This window comes from Pocillopora damicornis, chromosome 8 (genome assembly GCF_964200805.1).
Source record: "Pocillopora damicornis chromosome 8, jaPocDami1.2, whole genome shotgun sequence".
Lineage (NCBI taxonomy): Eukaryota > Metazoa > Cnidaria > Anthozoa > Scleractinia > Pocilloporidae > Pocillopora > Pocillopora damicornis.
In genome coordinates this window covers 1,295,001-1,315,105 of record NC_142677.1, presented here as the reverse complement: position 1 = coordinate 1,315,105, position 20,105 = coordinate 1,295,001, and the positions used below count along the sequence as shown (strand labels likewise).

General features: G+C 38.7%; 2 protein-coding genes across 2 annotated transcripts; both read right to left on the bottom strand.

Annotated features, from left to right (window-relative positions):
* Positions 1-1,196: 1,196 nt before the first annotated feature.
* On the bottom strand, positions 1,197-2,205 carry LOC149040871 (uncharacterized). The gene has a single exon (XM_089180563.1). It carries the CDS (start codon positions 2,172-2,174, stop codon positions 1,269-1,271), a length of 906 nt encoding a protein of 301 aa, XP_089036689.1. The 5' UTR covers positions 2,175-2,205; the 3' UTR covers positions 1,197-1,268.
* LOC149040870 (uncharacterized) lies at positions 2,183-5,024 on the bottom strand. The gene is made up of 2 exons (XM_089214656.1): positions 2,260-5,024; positions 2,183-2,213 (listed from the first exon to the last, which is right to left on the bottom strand). Exons 1-2 carry the CDS (start codon positions 5,022-5,024, stop codon positions 2,183-2,185), a joined length of 2,796 nt encoding a protein of 931 aa, XP_089070782.1.
* Between the last annotated feature and the right edge of the window lie 15,081 nt (positions 5,025-20,105).

Sequence of the window (20,105 nt, the reverse complement as noted above, 5' to 3'; positions counted from 1 at the left end):
TCCCATTGATTTTAAATCGTAGCGAGGCGGTCGTTATTAAAACTAAACACAGGCTAAAAGCAATTAACCCGCACAATAAAGCAATTATATCCTTTTCAACACAAAATACAAATTGAAATTGAATTGCAGTGTTCTTTTAAACCGAGAAATGCAATGGATACAGGATTGATCCACAAAATTATCCTTAGCTCTGGATTCTACTGCATCTAACAGATGATATTGGTAAGTTGATTGTGACCATTAGAACCAGTCAACATTACTCGAAACACGATTGTGTGTTTGTGTCTGTCTCCTATTTTGTTTTATGAACAAGGATGTTAAATGTCTTGCACGCGAACTTCGCGTGATTAAGAGTAACTAAAGAGATGTTTTAAGTGTGAAGGTGTTAATGCGTTCAAAGGAAAGGAAATTTTTAATGAAATCGCGCAAAAAGCGTGAGTCTTGACAAAATTGCGGTTTTTTGTTCTATGAACGAGGATGTTAAATGTCTTGCACGCGAACTTCGGGTGATTAAGAGTAACTAAAGAAATGTTTTAAGTGTCAAGGTGTTAATGCGTTCAAAGGAAAAGAAATTTTGAATGAAATCGCACAAAAAGCGGGAGTCTTGACAAAATCGCGGTTGGCCTGGTAGATGTTTATGTGCTACCGTTCATACACGTATAAGATAAAGGTAAATGAAATGATACCAAAAAAGGTAAAACATGTTTTTTGGGTATCCCTCATACATCGGCAAACGTGTGCTACATATTCAATTTTTCAAACATCGTCTGATGGGAGCTGCGGGAGGTTTTAATTGCGCTATGGCTTTGAAAACTTTCTCATCTTATCATAGAAGTCCACCATAAATTTACGATTCAGTAACGCCGACTTTTATCCATCTTATTTTTTTATTTTATGTATATAGGGAGTCTGTGTAATGATTTTTCTGTTTTACAGTGCTCGATACGTAGGAGTAGGAGCAGAGCGCGATATATGTTGTGATAGGGGAAAAAACAGAGAGACTATACTTTCATCCCTACAAGCCTGTTTCGTGATTACTCACTCATCAGGGGACTTTATTGTTAAGAATATTCGTACTATCGTTTCTATATTTTACAAATTTGCATAGTAAGCGTGGCGGTAAAGGGTAGTAGGGGAAAGGCGGGTCCTGGCTCATTTTTATTTTAGCTATTAATTTATGGCAAACATTCGATAAGTAGTACCTCTTTAAACAACATTATCAATATTTCACATGCATATACTATTAAATTATTGTGAACTTTCGAGAATTAGTACCCGATTGCGTGTGTGTTCACTCTGTCTGGTAGAATGACTCGCTTATCATCATTGGCAGACAGAGCTACTTTGTTGATCTCTTCCATGAAAATATCATGATTCCGACTTCGAAGGGTGTTCATTTTCCGATACTGATTTCCACCACCGAACAGACATCTCTTATAGTCATCGAAGCTGATGGTACTCTCCACTACTCCCTTTTTGACTCCCTTACACTTTTTCATCTCACCTCCTCCATCAAACATCCTGTAGCTATAAAGCTTTGCCCTCAAACCGACAAACTCCTCAATGATTTTTCCACCTGCCTCATCTTTGAACTTTCCAATAACTTTTTTGTTCACTTGCGGTAACCCAGAAGAATGATCTTTCGGAATTTTACTTGTGTCAAACAGACAATCTACATCATCAATTATATCTTTGTAAAAATCTTCAGTCTGAATCTCATAGCAAAGACTATCTGTATCAGTGAAAAGAAGCTTTGCTCTATCTCCATACTTGAATTTTATGTAGTTGTAATGAAAGTCATACATCAAAACCTTGCTGAGATCGAGGATACACATTCCGAGATAGACAGGTTTGTTGAAATAAACCTCTGTCTTTCTCATCTCTATTGCACAGAGATTCTCGGAAAATATGGTACAATGTTTGAAGTTGGGTCTCTTTGCCAACATTTTCCCCTTCTCTTCTGAGTTGACAAGTCTGACATCAACCCGTTTCCGAATGTTCTCCATCGTCTTGCCGTAGACAGAGTTGTTCATAAGTTTGAAAAAGTCTTTCTCGAAATCGTTGTCAGCCTTGGTTCTCAACTCTGTATTGAGATCGATATATCTCTTCATCCACTCTCGCTCTTCAAACCTGATGATGCGATAAATCTTTCCAATCTCTATTCCAAGACTCATGTAAAGTTTCAATGTCTCATGATGGATGATGTATTTTTTCTTTTCATTCAAGGTGCAGAGAAGTTTTTTTACTTTCCCAACCGACAAATTCTCAGGAGCGAGAGGATAGTCGTCGAAGTGATCTTTTAACTCTTCCTTGACTTCCAAATCAACTTCGAGAATGCAAGGAAAATTTTTCCACTCGTCAAAGTCTTTCTCATCAACCCATCTAAAAGCATGTGTTGGTAGACTCGTACTCATCGCCCAACCGTAGAGGTTGTTTGCGTCAAGATATGTGATGAACTTTGAAGGTTCAGAGGGGTCAAACTTCTCACCCATGTATCGGTTGTTCGCTTTTGAGTACCTTGTTGGAATCATGGAAATCCCACCACGAATACCTTTCTCAAACATATGCAACATGTTCGGATCACTCAACAACTTAAGCTTTATCTTTGTCAACTTGAGACATGCATCCCAAGCCAACCCAGGCGCGGTGTAGTACCAGCAGGGGTCGAGATCGTAGTTCTCTTTGCAAACCTTTCGAAAGTTTTCAAAAACATCACACAACAATAGAACATCACTTCGATTATAAAGATTGTGATAGTCTCGCATCGTCTTCATTCCGAAGGTTTTCCACACCCTCTGCGCATGCACATACTCTTCGTCAGAGATTCCACTACCACTGAGAATAGAGAAGAAAGATTCGATCGGTGGAAGTTCAGTTTCATCTAATTTATCGATAGAATCTAACCACTCGTAAGGATAGACACCCTTTCTCTTCAAAATATCAAGCTTCTCTCTATCAAAGTATCTTTTTGTATTCTCAAAAGAGTCACCCTTTTTGACGAGGTTGTTGACAAGCTTTGCAAGGCTGGAAGCCATGAATTTGAAGCTGTCAATAAATCTCAACTCTCTCTTGACAACAACGTCTTTGTTTTCTTTCTCGTTAAAAAACTTGTCTACTTCAATGCTCTTTGTGAAGTTGATGTATTTTTCTGTGTTGTTGGGAATGCAATTGATATCACCTTCTGAAACACCGAGATTTCTGACAAAGAGATGTGCGTCATAGTTTGCCAAGTTGTGGAAGACAACAGGAGTGAAATTTGGCCGTCTAAATCTCAGGTTGCAACTATTATGTGCAGCTCCTCGAAATTTGCCGGTATAATGACAATGATCACGAACTTTTTCATCTCTCATCTCGAAAGCTCCTCCACATAACCAACAACACTTTGCCTTTTCAAAGACCTCAACATCTTTGTTCGTGAAGATCATCTTTTTTGGGGGATGGTTTTTGTATATTGCCTTAACCTCCTCTTCAAGCATGTCAACAAATATCTGCGCAACATCTTCATCCTCAGACTTTGCTGTATACTCAACCAATTTCGAATGACTGTCATCGAAAGAACATTTGACAAAGTAACAAAAACTCACCGGGATATGTTTCTGCTTCTTCTCAGTATAACAATTCATAGGATTCGGTTGAACGGTGTGTAAAGGTTTGATGATCGACTCAAAGTCAGCATAGATGACGAATGGCATATCCATCTTCTTGTGGTGGTTCTTGAAAGAAAGAAAAGTTTCATCTTTCGACATTTTTTCTCTCACAGCCTCATGATCTCGACAGAGTTCACGGTGGGTGTCAAACACTTTCTGAGTTCCGAAATAATTGAGACATCTATCACAGATAAACTTCTTATTTTTCTTTTTTGATAGATCACTTGATACAAGCCTAGTTAAATCTTTGATAAGACAATAATGCTGTTTCTCACCATCACATAACTGAAGAAGATGAATGCGGGACTTGATGCTCTCAACATTGCTCACTCTCAAGGGTTTGAGTCCTCCTTCGTAGATGTAAACGTTGACAGCAAGACTTGGATTCAAAATTTCGAAACGGTGAATATCCTTTACGGTGAGTGGAAACTTAAGCCCACCCCAATTCAATTTCTTTGCCTGCTCTCTCAAAACTTTTGTCACACGCTCAGCATTTTTCACAACAGGATTCAAAGCTCTTGTAACACACCATTTGAAACATTCATCATCTTCATTCTTTATGTTTATGATAGCCTTTTTTCTCACAAGATTATTTGGTAGCTTAATGTATGATGAACCATTCAAAGGAATGTATTTCACCGTATGCAAATCTAAACCCTCAATCGAATGGAGAACCCATCCACTTCCCTCTCTCGTAAACTTAGCCAAACTCTCTCTCATTTTGTCAACACCTCTCTGATAAATATCTTCTCTATCAGTCTCTTCAAATACAATCTCTACGAAAGATTTAAAATATACAAGCTTTACCGTAGTCTCACCTGTCGCAATGTTTGTCTTTGACATGTTACACCTCAGAACGAACTCTATCTTGATATTCTTCTGCGTTTGCAGAAAGTTGATAACAATCGATTTCACAGCCTGAAGAAATCCCAACACTCCATAACCTTTCACCCCATCAATCGTATATTTTTTTGTGAATTGTTTCAATGCAGACTTGCTCTCAACAAGTGTGAAACTGGGCTGAGTTCTTTTCTTGTAGAGGCCAGCGATATGTGTTTTGAAATCTTTCAATTTGTCATCAACTACAACTCTCGGTGCATCGATCTCTTTCAACCACTGGCTCCAATCCTCTACCACTCTCTTCTCATCATCAACAGCTTTCTTAATCTTCTTTACGAGTGCTGGCTTCGCTGGACTCAAGATTTTCTGAGATTTTGGTATCTCATGTGTAGGAATAGGAGCATCGAGTAAATTTACTCTTGATGGTGTTGATTGATTTATGAATTCAATAAGCTCTGCTTTTCGAAGCTTTGAGTATCCACGAAGACCTCTCTCTTTTGCAATCTGGCGAAGTTGTACAACAGTATTTCTATCCATTTTATTATTAAGTTATTTTTTTTAAACCAGTTTTTTTTAAATTTTTTCATCACTCGGTTTAAGTGATGAAAACATGCTTTAATCTTTACACTTCTTCAATGTATAACTTTCAAATCTGAGCTTGTATTTTATCCCATCAATAACTATTGTGTCTTTTTTTTTTGGCGATTCTATAACCAAATCTTCCAGAATTTACGTTAAAATGTTTCGCAGCGGCATTTATTGAGGGAAAAACAAGTTCTTCTCCTTCTGAATCAACAGGTTGAAGTGTTACTCTTTTCTTCACACCTGTAAATTTTGCACGAGGAGGTGGAGGAGGAGGAGGGTTTTTAATTAACTCAATCAATTGTTTTTTTTTTAGTTTATAACGACCTTTCAAACCCATCTCTTTCGCTATTTCCATGAGTGCAGGTTTTGAATAAGACTCAAGATCATCCATCTTATTATTATCAAATATTCTTTTAAGACTTTTTTCTTTTCATTTTTTTTTCATTTTTTCATAACCCTTGAAGTTCACTCTCATCAACCCATGAGTTGAATTTTTCTGGATAACCACTCCACTTCACGAGAGCTTTCCCTTTGCTCTTCCGAATAACCTTCTCAATTCGGAAAACATCTTGCTTTGCTCTCAACATCTCTTGTTCATAAAAAGTGCCTTTGATCTCTTCTCCAAGCAGATCCTTCAACTTGTAAGTGATAGGGTTGGAATATTGAACCTCGTCAACAACAAAAATCTCCTCTGTCCAATTCGGGGTGAATCCTTTATCGAACACTTTTCGTTTGAATTTGGTGATACGAACATGATCACCAACAGTAAATTTTGGCTCAAGTTTGACTTGTCTCAAATCACCAAAGAGATTCATAAAAACTTCATCCTCATTCTTTTTCTTGGAAGCCTCAACAGGTGACATCTTAATCGATCTATGTTTTCGATTGTTGTACTTCTCGACAATGTGTGGGAGGATGTCGAGATACTGTGTGTTGTTCTGAATGGTAAACTGCTTCCACATCTCGGTTTTGATCGTACGATTCCACCTCTCACAGACAGATGATTTCTCTTCATTCTCTGTCGAGTACATCTCAACACCTTTGCTCTTCATCAAGTCTTTGACATGACTGTTGTAATACTCTGATCCTTTATCAACCCAGAGCCTGTTCGGTACCCGCCCCTCGGTGAATATCTTTTTGAACCCCTCAGCCACACTCTCACCCTTTTTATTCTTCAACGGAACAATCCAACCGTATTTACTGAAGACATCCAAAACCATCAGCAGATAACGATAACCTTTATTCCACTTTGCAAACTTTTGCATCTCGACGAGATCAGAACACCAAATCTCATCAATTCCCTTGACATTAACCTGTCGTTTTCTAAAGTTTCGTCTCACCGGTCTATGCAACTCATCTGCTAATTCTTCTTGCCACTTTTGACTACTTTTTTTCAGCTTTTTTTCCCCAAACCCAGACCAAGCTTTTGCTTTGTGTTGATGACGTTTCTCGCAGCCCAATGACCCCACTGCCTGTCGGAGAATGGTATCTCATCGAGAGCTTTGACCATCTTTCTATCAGCCACATTCTTACACTTCTTCGGATTAGTGCTGTTTGCATAGACACTATAATCAACATCATGTTGCATAGAGACAGCGTCGGTTGGACCTGTGGGTGGGTCATAGATCTCCAAAATCTCACCTGTCATTGGATCGTATCGAACCTGATTTTCAAGGGGGTTGTACGGCCCTGTATACTTGTGCCCTGGCAGGGCCAACCACCGTCCAGTTTTGGTAGTTTTCCGATAGCTTTGTGAATATCGATAAATCCTCCTGGCATTCCACCACTGATAAACCTTACCTTTGTACTACCACACTCTGCACACGTCGATTTGATCATTGGACGACCGTTTTTTGCAATCTCCCGTCTTTCACCCCCAGGTACGGAATCGGTCTTTTTTCTCTGTTTGACACAATAAGTCTTCATCTTTTGAATAAATTCAATTTAAATTTGCTAAATTTTTTCATTGAAATTTTTCATGCATGTTTCTTTTATTTTGTCGAGGAAAAGAAATTCAAAAGTCTTGAGAACAGATCTGGTTCAAAACTATTCTCACTAGCGATTAAACCTCGATGACGAGTCATTGTAGGTTTGTACAAAATCAGATGAGAACAGTTCAATCTGATGTCGACCGGAGTATTGTGATATGATTGACTCAGATACACCGGTGAGATCAAATGATGTCTTCCATCAATAAAATGCTTCAAGATCTTTTTCCGTACGTCATTAGATGCAGCCATAAGATCGTCAAAAATCACAACCGTTCTGTTCCCTATTGAATACTCTGTTGTGTCAAGAATTTCATCAGGATTCATCACATGCAACACCTCATACCCAAGGTTCTGTGAGTGTTGATGCATAATCTTTTGAAGATCTTGTATCAACTCTTGATGAGTGTTCGGTGTGTAGAGGTAAATCTCATCGTAAATGACAAGCGGTTCTCTCAACATATACATTAGTGTGTTTGTCTTTCCACTTCCACTCGGACCAGCGATCAGCATCCTATACTCTTCATCAAGAAAGTCAACACCAGGTACTCTTCTCTTTCGAGTTACACTTGAAGAATGTGTATTTAATTTTGGAATTTTCACCATTTACTAATAGTTATATAAAGAAAATAATTGATAAAATTGTAAAACAGAAAGGAACACTTATCTCAAAAGATAAGTGACAAAAATGTAATAACAGAAAGGAACACTTATCTCAAAAGATAAGTGTTAAAATTGCAAAAGCAAAAAGAACATTTATCTCAAAAGATAAGTGTTAAAATTGCAAAAGCAAAAAGAACATTTATCTCAAAAAGATAAAAAAAAATGTTTTAAAGAAATGTTGATAATATTTAAGAATGCAACTCACAAGTCTCAATAAGCTTACCAAAAAGAATGTCATCTTCCACGATGCTGTTGTTAACAAATATGGTAATAAAAGTATCAAGATTGAGGTAAAGACTCCTGGACGAGAACGAGGACGAGGACCGTTGGTGATTGAATCTCCTCTTCTCTTCTCTTTCGGTGTACAAAAGAGTGTGGATGAAGTTGAAAATCTCAACGGTTACTCAATCCCCACCTGCCTCTGGAGTGATTACAAAGAAACATCACAAAAAGAGCTTGACTTTTATAATGGATTGAAAAAGACTGAAGAGCTGTGTTATCAACATCTTGAGAAGGAGTGTGGAATTGAAACTGCAGAAATGTTGAAAATCCCTTTGATTGAGAAAGATGAAAGACCACCCATTCTTTATTCAAAGCTCATTTTCTCCAAGAAGGTGGATAAGATACACACACTTTTCCACTCAAAAGGGATTGATAAAGTGAATCCATTTGATTATCTTGATCAATATTGCAAAGTGAAGATGTCGTTGATGATCGAGTCGATCTATATCAGTGATAAAACTGTAACGTTACAGATCAAGGTGAATGACATCTTTGTCAAACCACTTATAGAGAGACAAGTTTTGGTTACCCTTTCCCCATCTGATGATGAAGAAGAAGACTAAAGAAAAGGCTACATTTTTTCCTCTTTCAAAACGAAAGAGGAAAGTATTAATATTTTATGCCTCAAAACGTTTTGTGTACTGCTTAAGTACTTTACTCGATTGAAAGATTGGACATAGATCTGTGATTGTATCATCGATGAGTTTCACCTCATTGAGAAATGATACACTGTCGAACGGTCTTCCTCTCAGATAGGATCTCAGTTCGGTTAAGATCTTCTCATAGGTTGTAAAGGCGAATTTGCACATATCAATCTTTCTGTCAAACTTGTTCACATCAGTGTAAGTTTTCAGAAGGACACCGACGCCTGTTATTGTACCAAGCGGGATCGGGTTCATAGTCACCCCTCCAACAATTGCTCCGATAACAATGAGTGAGGTGCTTCCCAAACTACAGAGAAGACTCTTTCGTTTGAATCCTTTGAAGGTCTTTCTCGAGCACCACCACTTCTTGTGATAGTATTTGTAAAGATCTTTGAGCTTATCGATCTTATCTTTTCCTATTGAGTAATCGATATGGTTGAAGTTGAAAATGGTTGTGTCAGTCATTTAAAAGTTTTTCATAAAAAATTTTCATAAAAAATTATCAATCTTGTTTTGCAATCCCGATGTAGCTGAATCCCAATCCATCAAGTTTTGTATTATTATGGTCTGTCTCTATTTTTAGTGATTTTTTTTTTTTAAACATTTTTTTTATTTTCACTTAAAGCACAAATACTAGAGTAATACAAACAAATACAGAGTTAATTACACTAACGCTTACGCTACTCATTACGCTACTACTATTTTTAGTGATGTATTTGCTTGGAAATAAAACATTACTGTGTTCATTGTTGTCTTCCACATGGAGGAAGTGTTTTCAAGTGGAAGTATAAGACCGCCACTATTAGTATTTGTTGCCACAAATTCATTACCTAAAATGAACTTGAGATTTGATGCTTGTACACTTGCAAAACCATCGATGAATGTGATCATATACAGACCAGCATTATTGACAATAAGTTTTGTTTTATCACTTGAATTCACCGTGAAATCAGCATTATCACTCTGTGAAACGTTGGTGTTATGTTGTGGTGTTCCATTCACATACAACTCTACAGTTTTTAGATTATTATGCGCTAGGTGACCTCTGTACCAAATTTTTTTTGTTTTTGTATCAACATATTTCTTGGTTGTTGGGTTCTTATCCGTCGTTGGTTCATTACTCAAAACTGTTTCCGGGTAAAGGTTGAGTTTGCCATTTTCCAAAGAGTACCATCGATCATAAACTTCAACCGGTATGTTGTTATGATAACCCTTTGTACCATAGACTACAACCCAGATATCTAATTTTTGATCATATGCCTGACCTTGTTTGAATTTGAATACAAGATCCCACATCAAATAATTTGGTGTTGCACTACTCCATTTTGTTAGATGTACAAGAGTTCGAATGTGATTTGAAAATCGATTTGATCGTTGTGTTCTAATTGACTCAACAGAACTTGCAGCAGTCACCTTGGTTTTGGTATAATCAATTTTACTAGATTCCCACCACACTTCACAAACAACCGTGTATTCCGATTTTGCTGCAGAATACATATTGACCCCGAATCTGCTTGAATAATAACCTTTTGATGAATCAAGTGATAATTCAAAAGGTTTTACTTTCTTATCGAATTCATGAAAGTCTTTGGTAGTCATTGTTTTCCCAGCGATATCATCTTCATCACTAAATTGACTATCATTCATCATGTAATCCAGATCATTTTTCAACTTGGTACTGACACTATGAGATAATTGGTTGTTCACATGTGTGTCTACATATGTTTTATTACAAAGATCACTTCCACTTGTCGGTGCAGCTGAATTGATCGCTTTGTTGTTTCCAAGGTTAAGATTAGCAGTCATAGATTGAGAACCATTTCTTAAAATAACAGCACTTGAATCTGATTTTTTTACTATACTTGTGTTGAATGTTGTTGTGTCAACCTTTTTATTGAGTTCAGTGTTCAACTTATTCAAATTGATAACACTGGTTCCACCACTAGGTTGATCTGAAATACCTGTTATCTGTCTGTCAAAACGACCAGCACCTATGAAATATAAAGCTTTTTGAATACTACCACCTTTTGTTTTGTCGAGATAGTTTGAAAGATTAACTGCAGACCCTCTAGGGCCTGTAGGACCTCTAGAGCCTGTGTCACCCTTTGGACCAGAAGGTCCTTGTGAACCCGTATCTCCTTTTTGTCCTTGTGGTCCTGTATCTCTTTTTTGTCCTTGTGAACCTGTATCTCCCTTTGGGCCTTGTAGGCCAGTATCCCCCTTTGGACCAGAAGGTCCTTGTGATCCCGTATCTCCTTTTTGTCCTTGTGGACCGGTATCACCCTTTGAACCTGTATCACCCTTTGGTCCAGCAGGTCCTTGTGAACCCGTATCTCCCTTTGAACCAGAAGGTCCTTGTGGACCTGTATCACCCTTTGGACCTTGTGGTCCTGCGTCTCCTTTTTGTCCTTTTGGACCTGGTGGTCCTTCAGGTCCTTCTTTGCCTTCACCTTTTTGCTTGTGAGCAATTTGATGATAACCGTCAGAGTACGTCATTGTTTTATATAATATATCACAAAAATTTGTGATATATTTTTAAAGATTTTTAAACCTCTTTGAAATATTTTTTGATAAAACGTTCGTTCGAAAAGGTGTCACTGTATGATAGAGGTTCTGTCACTTCGTTGAAGACAGAATACAAACTTTGATGAGCGAGATGTGGTTTCATCCTTCGACTTATTTCATTCAAAAAGAAGAGGCAATAGTAACCACACAAGACACTTGTAAACTCTTGATAATGTGTGCTGTTGAATGTGTAACCAACTCGATATTTTTCGCAAAGCATCAACACCTCTTGTGGTGGAGCAAGACCGAAACTGTCAAAGTACAAGATAAGATCAGAACCGAAAAACGTCGCCACCCAGTGTGAACCAGGCTCATCTGACTCGTTCAGATTGATAACAAAAGAGTGTCGTGGAGTGCAATCTTTTATTTGATCCCTGGATATCACCCCACTGAAGTTTGGAATCTTGAGATATCCAACCCAGTTTTGAATGTCAAGGTTTGTGATTGGTATATTTTTAAAAGGTGGTCTTTTCACAATATGTTTCCGAGGATTGGTATTCCGTTGAAGGGAGAGTTTTTTCCCAGCAACAGACCTTGTCCTTTCTGCTTTTTTTTCCCTTTTTTTCCCCCTCTTCCGATTGTTGGTATAGGTGCATCCATCATAGTCGGTGGAAACCAAACTGGTCTGTTTTGCAATCCCATGCCAGTCGTACCTGGAGCATACCCATTCATATGCATGCCTCTTCCGGTTCCACTTCCAGTCAACGCTCTTAGAAGTATTGGCACACCGATTGAAGCGAGAAGAGTGCCGAGAAAACCACCACTTTGTCTCTTTGTTGGTTTTATTTTCAAATCATTACCACTCTCAAGAGCAATTGCAATGTCTCGTTTCTGCTTTTCGGAGAGACGGTTTTCAAAAGGTAAAAGCTGTGGAATCTTTAAATGTGGAATAATCATACCACCTGACTGACCAGCACCGAGAATCTTGTCAGAAGCAAAATTGCCCAGACTTGAGAGTGCTCCTGTCGCCAATCCTGGGAGAGCCTTTGTGGCGAGATTTATTGCTTTTGGTAAAAGCTTTGTACCAATATTCAGGAGTGAAGAAAAGAGGCTGCCACCTTTTTGTGCAACCTTTGTTATCTGCGTCTTGCTGATTTTTAGGTCCACTCCTTTTCCAACCCCTTTTGCTTTGTGGATCTTCTTTATCTGTGTCTGTGTCAACATCATCTCATCAGAACCAGTCAGTTCGTTGTGTGAGAGACGTAGAGTGATGGGTGATTTTTCTTTGAAAGCCTTGGCAAGTTTCATTCTCTGATTATCTGAAAGTGTTACACCATATGCAATGTAATGAGTCGTCATCTTTTTATTATGCGTATCACATAATAAAAATAAAAAAAAGACAAAGTCAACTTACTTCCTGATGAGTGCTTTTCCACCCATAACTTCAACACTGATTTCCTCCTCATGGAGAATCAATGCATAGATGTGATAGTCTGCGTTGGGAGTGTCGTTGAGACTGTACTCGAAATCAAGACCTGTTGTAAATTTTTGAATATCTTCTTCTTTTCGTGTCAGATCAAAGTAAAGTATTCCATAGAGATCTTGAAACCGTTTCAAATCAATTGTTGAACCGAACAGATTATTACCTACAAACTTTACATAGTCTAGAAGATCTCTCCATGCTCTTGTCGGCTCGCTGCTTGGATCAAGCTGTTGATCAGGATACTTTTCACCATTCTGTAGTTGAAGTTGAGCCTTTGTAAAGTACCTCGCATTTGCGATGTTGAACGTGTTGAACACAAATATATTCTGTTCCTGATCGCTAAGCTTGGTTCCATTCAGAGCCCAAATAAAAACATGTTTCGGTCTTTCGACAGCCCTTGTAATTCTAAATGTTCCATTTTTCTGTCGAAGTGGGCCTGAATCGACATTTTGTTCCTTCAGATAAGGCCATCTGTACGGTTTGAGAAACTTTTCTATATATGTCTTCTCTCCAAGATCATTCAATTTAATGAACGGTACCCACAAACGAAATTTTGTCACGATGTATCTACCAGCCGCAGCAGCATTTGCTCTGAACAACACATTTGCGTCATCTTCAAGTCTTACCTCAATATTAACCTTTGCATTGGGTGGAATACGCTCTTCCAAAGATTCAAAAAATCCAAATCGGTTGAGTGGTAGATGGATGTTGTTCTCTGCACCTGCGGTGAGAAGAGTCTTTCTTTTTGTAAACCCTTTATTGTATTAGTGTTGTCTGTTGGTGTTACCTGTTGCGCATTCCCATCAAGAGCAAGTGTTATATACTTTTGTATGACTGCGCCGGTGGCTGTGTCGGGGTAGTAAAATTGACGAGGACCAACTCTTTTCGAATGTTCTTCTGAAAACTCGGTGAGATTCTTTACATTAGCAACATGATTTGCATTTGATAAATCGAGAACTCTCGCACTCTCAAACCCAGCTTTGATGTCTTTTATCAGACTAAAACCTCCATTGATCGTTGCTGCTGCATCAGCCGCAGCGAAGGTTGTGTTGTCCATCTTTATGATTTTAAAATCCATTTCAAAAAAAGCATTGTACCAGTCAGCAACAGTGTCTTATGATGTTATTGCGTCAACAGTGAACTTGTATCCTTCCTTCTTTTGATATGTGTTATTCGCTGGCGCAGCTTGGAGTGGATTATCAAGGTCATATGAATAATATTCGTACCTCTTGGAAAGTTTTGCACTTCGTAAAGACGACATTTTAAAATTAGGAAGAGATTTTTTTTTATAAAAAAAGTTCGTCAAAGTCGTCGAAGAGATCTTCTTTTTTACTTTTATTTGTTGGTGGTGAAAGTGTTGACCATTTTGACTTTGACTTTTTATCTTTCTGTAATTCCTTCATAAGCTGTTCTCCTTTGTCTTCTTTGTGTGATTGTAGGTTGACTTGAGGTTTGTCTGTTTTTGTGAACTTGTTGTAAATCTTTTCACCGATTAACTGTCCCGTCTTTTCACCGATTTGTTCTGCTCCTTTCTCAAACGCTTTCGTAGCTGCTTTTTTAGCTATCTCCTTTGCCGCTTTCCCTGTAAGCTTTTCGGCTACCTTCATTCCAACATTTTTGAGAGTGTCAAATATTCCTTCACCCTCTTGAAGAGCTTGATCGTTATCGAGATTGTATAAGGTGTATTTTCCATTTGCATCTTTTTTCATTTGCTTTCGAACCATTTTATTTCAAGTGTATGAAATAAAATATCTGTTTATTTTATTTTATAAGAAGTGTTAATGAGACAGAAATTCCGTTGAGATCGATCGGTCTGTTCAGTGAATCAGTGATGTAGATTCGCAGGATCATGTGTACTATAGGTGGACTCGGTCGACATATCGGGCGACAGTCGACCGATATATCGGTCGACTATCGGTCGACTATCGGTCGACAATCGACCGACTATCGGTCGACTGTCGACCGACTATCGGTCGACTGTCGACCGATAGTCGGTCGATTGTCGACCGATAAATGTGTCTACCGATATAGTCTTAAACCATCGATACTCGACCGATACATGACCGGTACTTGACCGATACATGACCGATACTTGACCGATACATGACCGATACTTGACCGATACTTGACCGATACATGACCGATACTTGACCGATACTTGACCGATACATGACCGATACTTGACCGATACTTGACCGATACATGACCGATACTTGACCGATACATGACCGATACATGACCGATACATGACCGACACTTGACCGATACTTGACCGACACTTGACCGATACTTGACCGACACTTGACCGATACTTGACCGACACTTGACCGATACTTGACCGATTCACGACCGATACTTGACCGATACATGACCGATACTTGAACGATACATGACCGATACTTCACCGGTACTTCACCGATACTTGACTGACACTTCACCGATACTTGACCGACACTTCACCGATACATGACCGACACTTCACCGATACTTCACTGATACTTGGCCGATAATTCATTACCCCCCGGGGGGGAGGGTTTATTCCACGATAAAAGATATAAAACTCTAATAAGTAATGTGATTACCTCATAATTTAGATGTAAATTGCGTGTCTGGAATTCAGTTTTAAATTTCTCTTGTGCCGGCCATAGCGCGTATCGTCTCCGGCAGCGAATTCCAAGTCCTTACAGCGGCGAAGTAACGAAGAGACCTTAGACCATAATAATAATAATAATAATAATAATAATAATAATAATAATAAAACTACTTATATAGCGCTTATCCAGTCCTGTTCTAAGCGCTTTACAAAAATATTAAAATATCACACGTTAAAAATAATATTAAAAGTAAGTCTTATTAACAGATGTCTAAGATATAGGCGTTTGACATGGATAATAAAAGAGATCATACATTAAAGTAATTTTTAAAAAGATGAGTCTTAAGTTTACGTTTAAAAATATTTAAATTGTCACAAGAACGAATGTCATCAGGTAGTTTATTCCACAGTTCAGGAGCCGAAACAGCAAAAGCTCCATAGCCATAGGACTTGAGATTAAAGTTGACAGGAGTCAGACGCAATGTTGAAGACGAACGGAGCGTTCTTGAAGTTGAATAACGGCGTATTAGGTCTTGAATGTAGACAGGAGACTGCTGGTGAAGAGCTTTATGGGTGAGCAGAATTATTTTGAATTTAATTCGCTCAGAAATTGGAAGCCAGTGTAGGTCGAACAAAACAGGGGTGATGCGGTCGAATTTACGAGAGCTGGTAGCAAGTCGAGCCGCCGCATTCTGCACTGATTGGAGCTTTTGGATAGCGTATTTGGGGACACCGTATAAAAGAGAGTTACAGTGATCCAACTTGGAGGTTACAAAGGCGTGGACTAGAGTCTCAGTGGTCTTAATGGATAGTAATTTCCTTATACGGGAAATGTTCCGAAGATGATAGAAGGCAGATTTACAGACAGATTTGACATGAGGGAGCATTGACATAGTACTATCGAAAACGACGCCGATATTTCTGGAAGATGAAGACGGCTGTATTATATCAGAACCAAAACGAAGTGGAGGTATAGACTGTTGAGGGTTGTGCTTTGAATAAAGGTAGAGAAGTTCAGTTTTGTCTTTGTTTAGCTTCAGCTTATTTAAGGCCATCCACTTATCTAGATCAGATAAGCAATTCTCGATTTTAGCAATGCTACTGGTTAATTCCAGATCATCGTTAACGGAAAAAGAAATATACAACTGAGTATCATCGGCGTAGAAATGAAATTGCATGTCGTGAAAACGTAAAATGTCGGCAAGAGGAGCAGTGTAAAGTAGGTAGAGGATCGGCCCAAGAACGGAGCCTTGAGGTACTCCACACTTGAGCTCACGAGATTGCGATTTCCTTCCATCGATTAGGACGACTTGTGTGCGTTTAGTAAGGTAGGAGCGGAACCAGTCAAGTGCAGTGCCACGTATTGAGAATTTAGAATTCAATCTTTTGAGCAGTATTACATGGTCAACAGTGTCAAATGCAGCGGAGAGATCTAGTAACAGGAGCATGACACACTGGCGATTATCGATAGCAAGCAAAATGTCATTTTGAACACGGAGAAGGGCGGTTTCGCAGCTGTGGAATGATTTGTAGGCAGATTGTAGCGGCTCTGTGAGTTGGTAGAAGTCAAGATAAGCTTGAAGACGCACTGCCACAACCTTCTCAATGACTTTCGAGATAACCTTAAGGTTCGAAATAGGCCTAAAATTACCAAGAACTTCGTGGTCCAGGTTCGGTTTCTTGAGAAGAGGGGTTACAACAGCGTTTTTAAGGGACGAAGGTAGAAAACCAGATACCAGTGACAGGTTTACAATACTACAAATAGATGGTAGGAGCAGGTCCAGATGTTCTTTAAGTAACGTGGCTGGTAAAGGATCCAGACAGCAGGATTTCTGCACAACAGAGCGGGCAATCTTCGATAGTTCAAGATTTGAAGTAGGTAATAAGTTGCTAAGGTCACAATTAGTGGTGGAAATATCCAGTGAGGAAAAGTAATCCGGAATTTCAGAAGGAGTAGGTATACTTCTAATACGGGTTATTTTATCTTCGAAGAAGGTAACAAATGTATTAGCGAGATCTTCAGCTGATGTGCTGGTTGGATAACTTTTCTCTGCTTTCCTGTGGAGGAGAAGGTCGATTAATCGAAATAGGGCTTTGTTGTCATTGCCAGCCTCTGAAATACGATTAGAGTAGTAATCCATTTTTGACTTAAAAATGGTGTTCTGAATAATAGTGCGTTGATTAGCGTAAAGACGATAGTCTGATTCAAGTTTGGAGCGTCGCCAGCGCCTTTCAAACTTGCGGCAGGTTGTTTTCTGTTTTCTGATTTCCTCGCTGTACCAGGGACCATTAGGTCGCAGATTGATGATTCTTGTGCGCAAAGGTGCATGTTTGTCTAAAATGGAAAGTAAAACCGATTCATACTGGTCACAGAGTTCCGTAATTTCCTGAGATGTTGAGTTATATAAGGCGGATGAACGAATATCACGCCGTAGGTTGTCTGGATCAATGGTACGCAGTTTACGTGATGAGATGGTGAGCTTAGCTTTAGGTGGTCTCTTGATAGCCAAGGTGCAAAGAACAGCAAAGTGATCAGAGATAACCGGGTCATTGATGGATAAATTTAAGACAGTTTCTTCGCCAGATCTTGTGATAATGAGGTCAAGGGCGTTGTTGTTTTTGTGCGTCAGGGTGTGGACATTACAGACTTCCAGATTGAAACAGCTTAAAAGGTCGAGAAACTTATTGGCAGTGTTGTCAGATGAATCGTTGACATGAAAATTGAAATCGCCGGCTAGAAGAAGACGGCCGGTAGAAGACACTAGCCTTTCCAGCAGTGAAGAAAAATCATCAAAAAAAGCAGCATGTGTAAGACCATTCTTGACAGAAATTGGAGGGCGGTAAATAACAATAATACGTATGATAGATAAGGAACAGTGAAGCAGTACTTCTTTAAATTCAAAAGATTTAAACGGATCCGATTTAATTTGCTCCATTTTCAGATTTTTCCTGTAGAGTAGGCCAACACCTCCACCATTTCCATTAGGTCTTGGTATGTGAACAAAAGCATATCCGGTGGGACTGATATCACGAACGGTGTAGTCAGAGCAGTCATCGGGTTTAAGCCAGGTTTCAGTTAAAGCAAGAATGTCGATGTTTTTGTCAACCACAAAGTCTTTAATTTGTAGCGTTTTATTGATGATGGATCTTGCATTTAGAAGGCAGAAGTTTAGCGAATTTGCAGATGAAGAATTCAACAGGTGTCGTTTAATCGTTACCAAGTTATTTAAATTAGGTCCAACAGATAATTTCACACTTGAAGGTTTACGAACATTCCATAAAGAACTAATTTCTGTGATTTTTTGGAAACCATACGATTGCTTCATGGCCTTGCCTGCTCGAGTGCGACGTGTTCTGAGAATCCCTTGAATTTTCAGGAACTGGAAAAGGTCGGGTTGAAGTACCATGTTCTGTACATCTCACTTTAGGTATCAAAGCATATTTGTGCCCCTTTAATTACGATGCGTGTTCTTTACTTGAAATGAGTTAGCTGTAGTGGTGGGTGTCTTCTTTTGAAAAAATCTGTCTATCGTAATTAACATATATTGGGTGAGACGACCCTTTAATGTGTTTTGTAAACCAATCAAATTGAGCATTCTTTCTTAATAAAGGGTCTTTGCTATAAATACATGTCATACCTAAGTGCACGGTCCTTTACCCTCTCTAGTTTTTCAAGTATATTCAACCTATTGACTTTGCCTGTTACTTTTCCGGAGATAGATGTGGTGTGAGAATTAAGGATCTGTGTTCACTTACAGTAGATCAAAATTATGAGATCTACAACGCACGATGTTTATTGCGTTGGAGACTTACTACATCCTTTTCGAAGGTTAGGTTATATTTGGTTTTATTATCTGTGCTTTGGAAGCTTATTTCATTGGACAATGAATGGCATTTTAACTTTTTTTCCGCCGCCGCTGTCATTATTCGTTAAAAAAAAGTGTCACCGTCTGTCGATAAAGAGCACACAATTCGACTATTTAAAGGGTTAAAAACCTCCAGTTTGAGACATGACGGCAAACGGGACGTCGGTAGAGTGAGCTCGCAATACTTCCAGCCGCACTCATAAAGTTTTGATTTCTATTTCATTCTGTATCAAGCGCATGTTTTTAGTAAACGTCAAAACAATTCTAACACTGTTTGTTCCCATTGGACCGCGAGTAAGGAAATTTCATTTTCCAATGATGTAGTCTTCAACGCTGGTGTACTAAATGGTGGTGACGGTTGAAAATATAGATCGTATTAGGTTCCGTAGCTTTGTAAATCCACTTTATAGGGATACAACTGTTTCGAGATATTTGTCCGACAAAATGGAGCAAAACAATGGTTGTGTGCAAGTGTTTTAAAAAACATTGGTTAATTTCCTTACTGTCCTCCGTAATACAAGATGTATACTGGTAACTGCAGTTTGTCATCCAAAAAAAATTTTATTCCAAAACTCAAATGGGAAATGGTTTTTTATCGCATGCATTTTAGCGAAAGCTTAATTGACTTTCTTTCCTTTGATTTGTAAAAACAAAGTAAAATACGAGAAATTGGACCTTTCTCGGAAACCTTCGATTTGTTTTTACTGCTCGGTGTATTCATTGGTTCAAATGATATAGATATAGAATGTGAACCGCGAAGCACCCGTAATATAAATTATAATTTTTTTAAAATAAATGTTTGGGTGCTGGAAGAAGGCAATACTGCCGATACAATAAATCCCCCTAGGTTACTACCCTTTTAAAGGAAATTTGGGAGTCCTCACGGGGCAAAAAAAATTTGACCAAGTGGGGATTGAAGCCACGACCTCCGAATTAGATCTACCGACTGAGCTACGAGACCAGCACAAGAGCAGGTCGGGGTAAATTAGGTAGTCAATCGCGATAAATG

Excerpts from the sequence above, each read along its gene's own strand:
- LOC149040871 (XM_089180563.1), bottom strand. The coding sequence starts at position 2,174 with ATGAGTCTTGGAATAGAGATTGGAAAGATTTATCGCATCATCAGGTTT.
- LOC149040870 (XM_089214656.1), bottom strand. The coding sequence starts at position 5,024 with ATGGATAGAAATACTGTTGTACAACTTCGCCAGATTGCAAAAGAGAGA. Across the intron at positions 2,214-2,259 it reads CCTCTCGCTCCTGAGAATTT|AAAAAATACATCATCCATCA; the intron begins GTCGGTTGGGAA and ends TTGAATGAAAAG.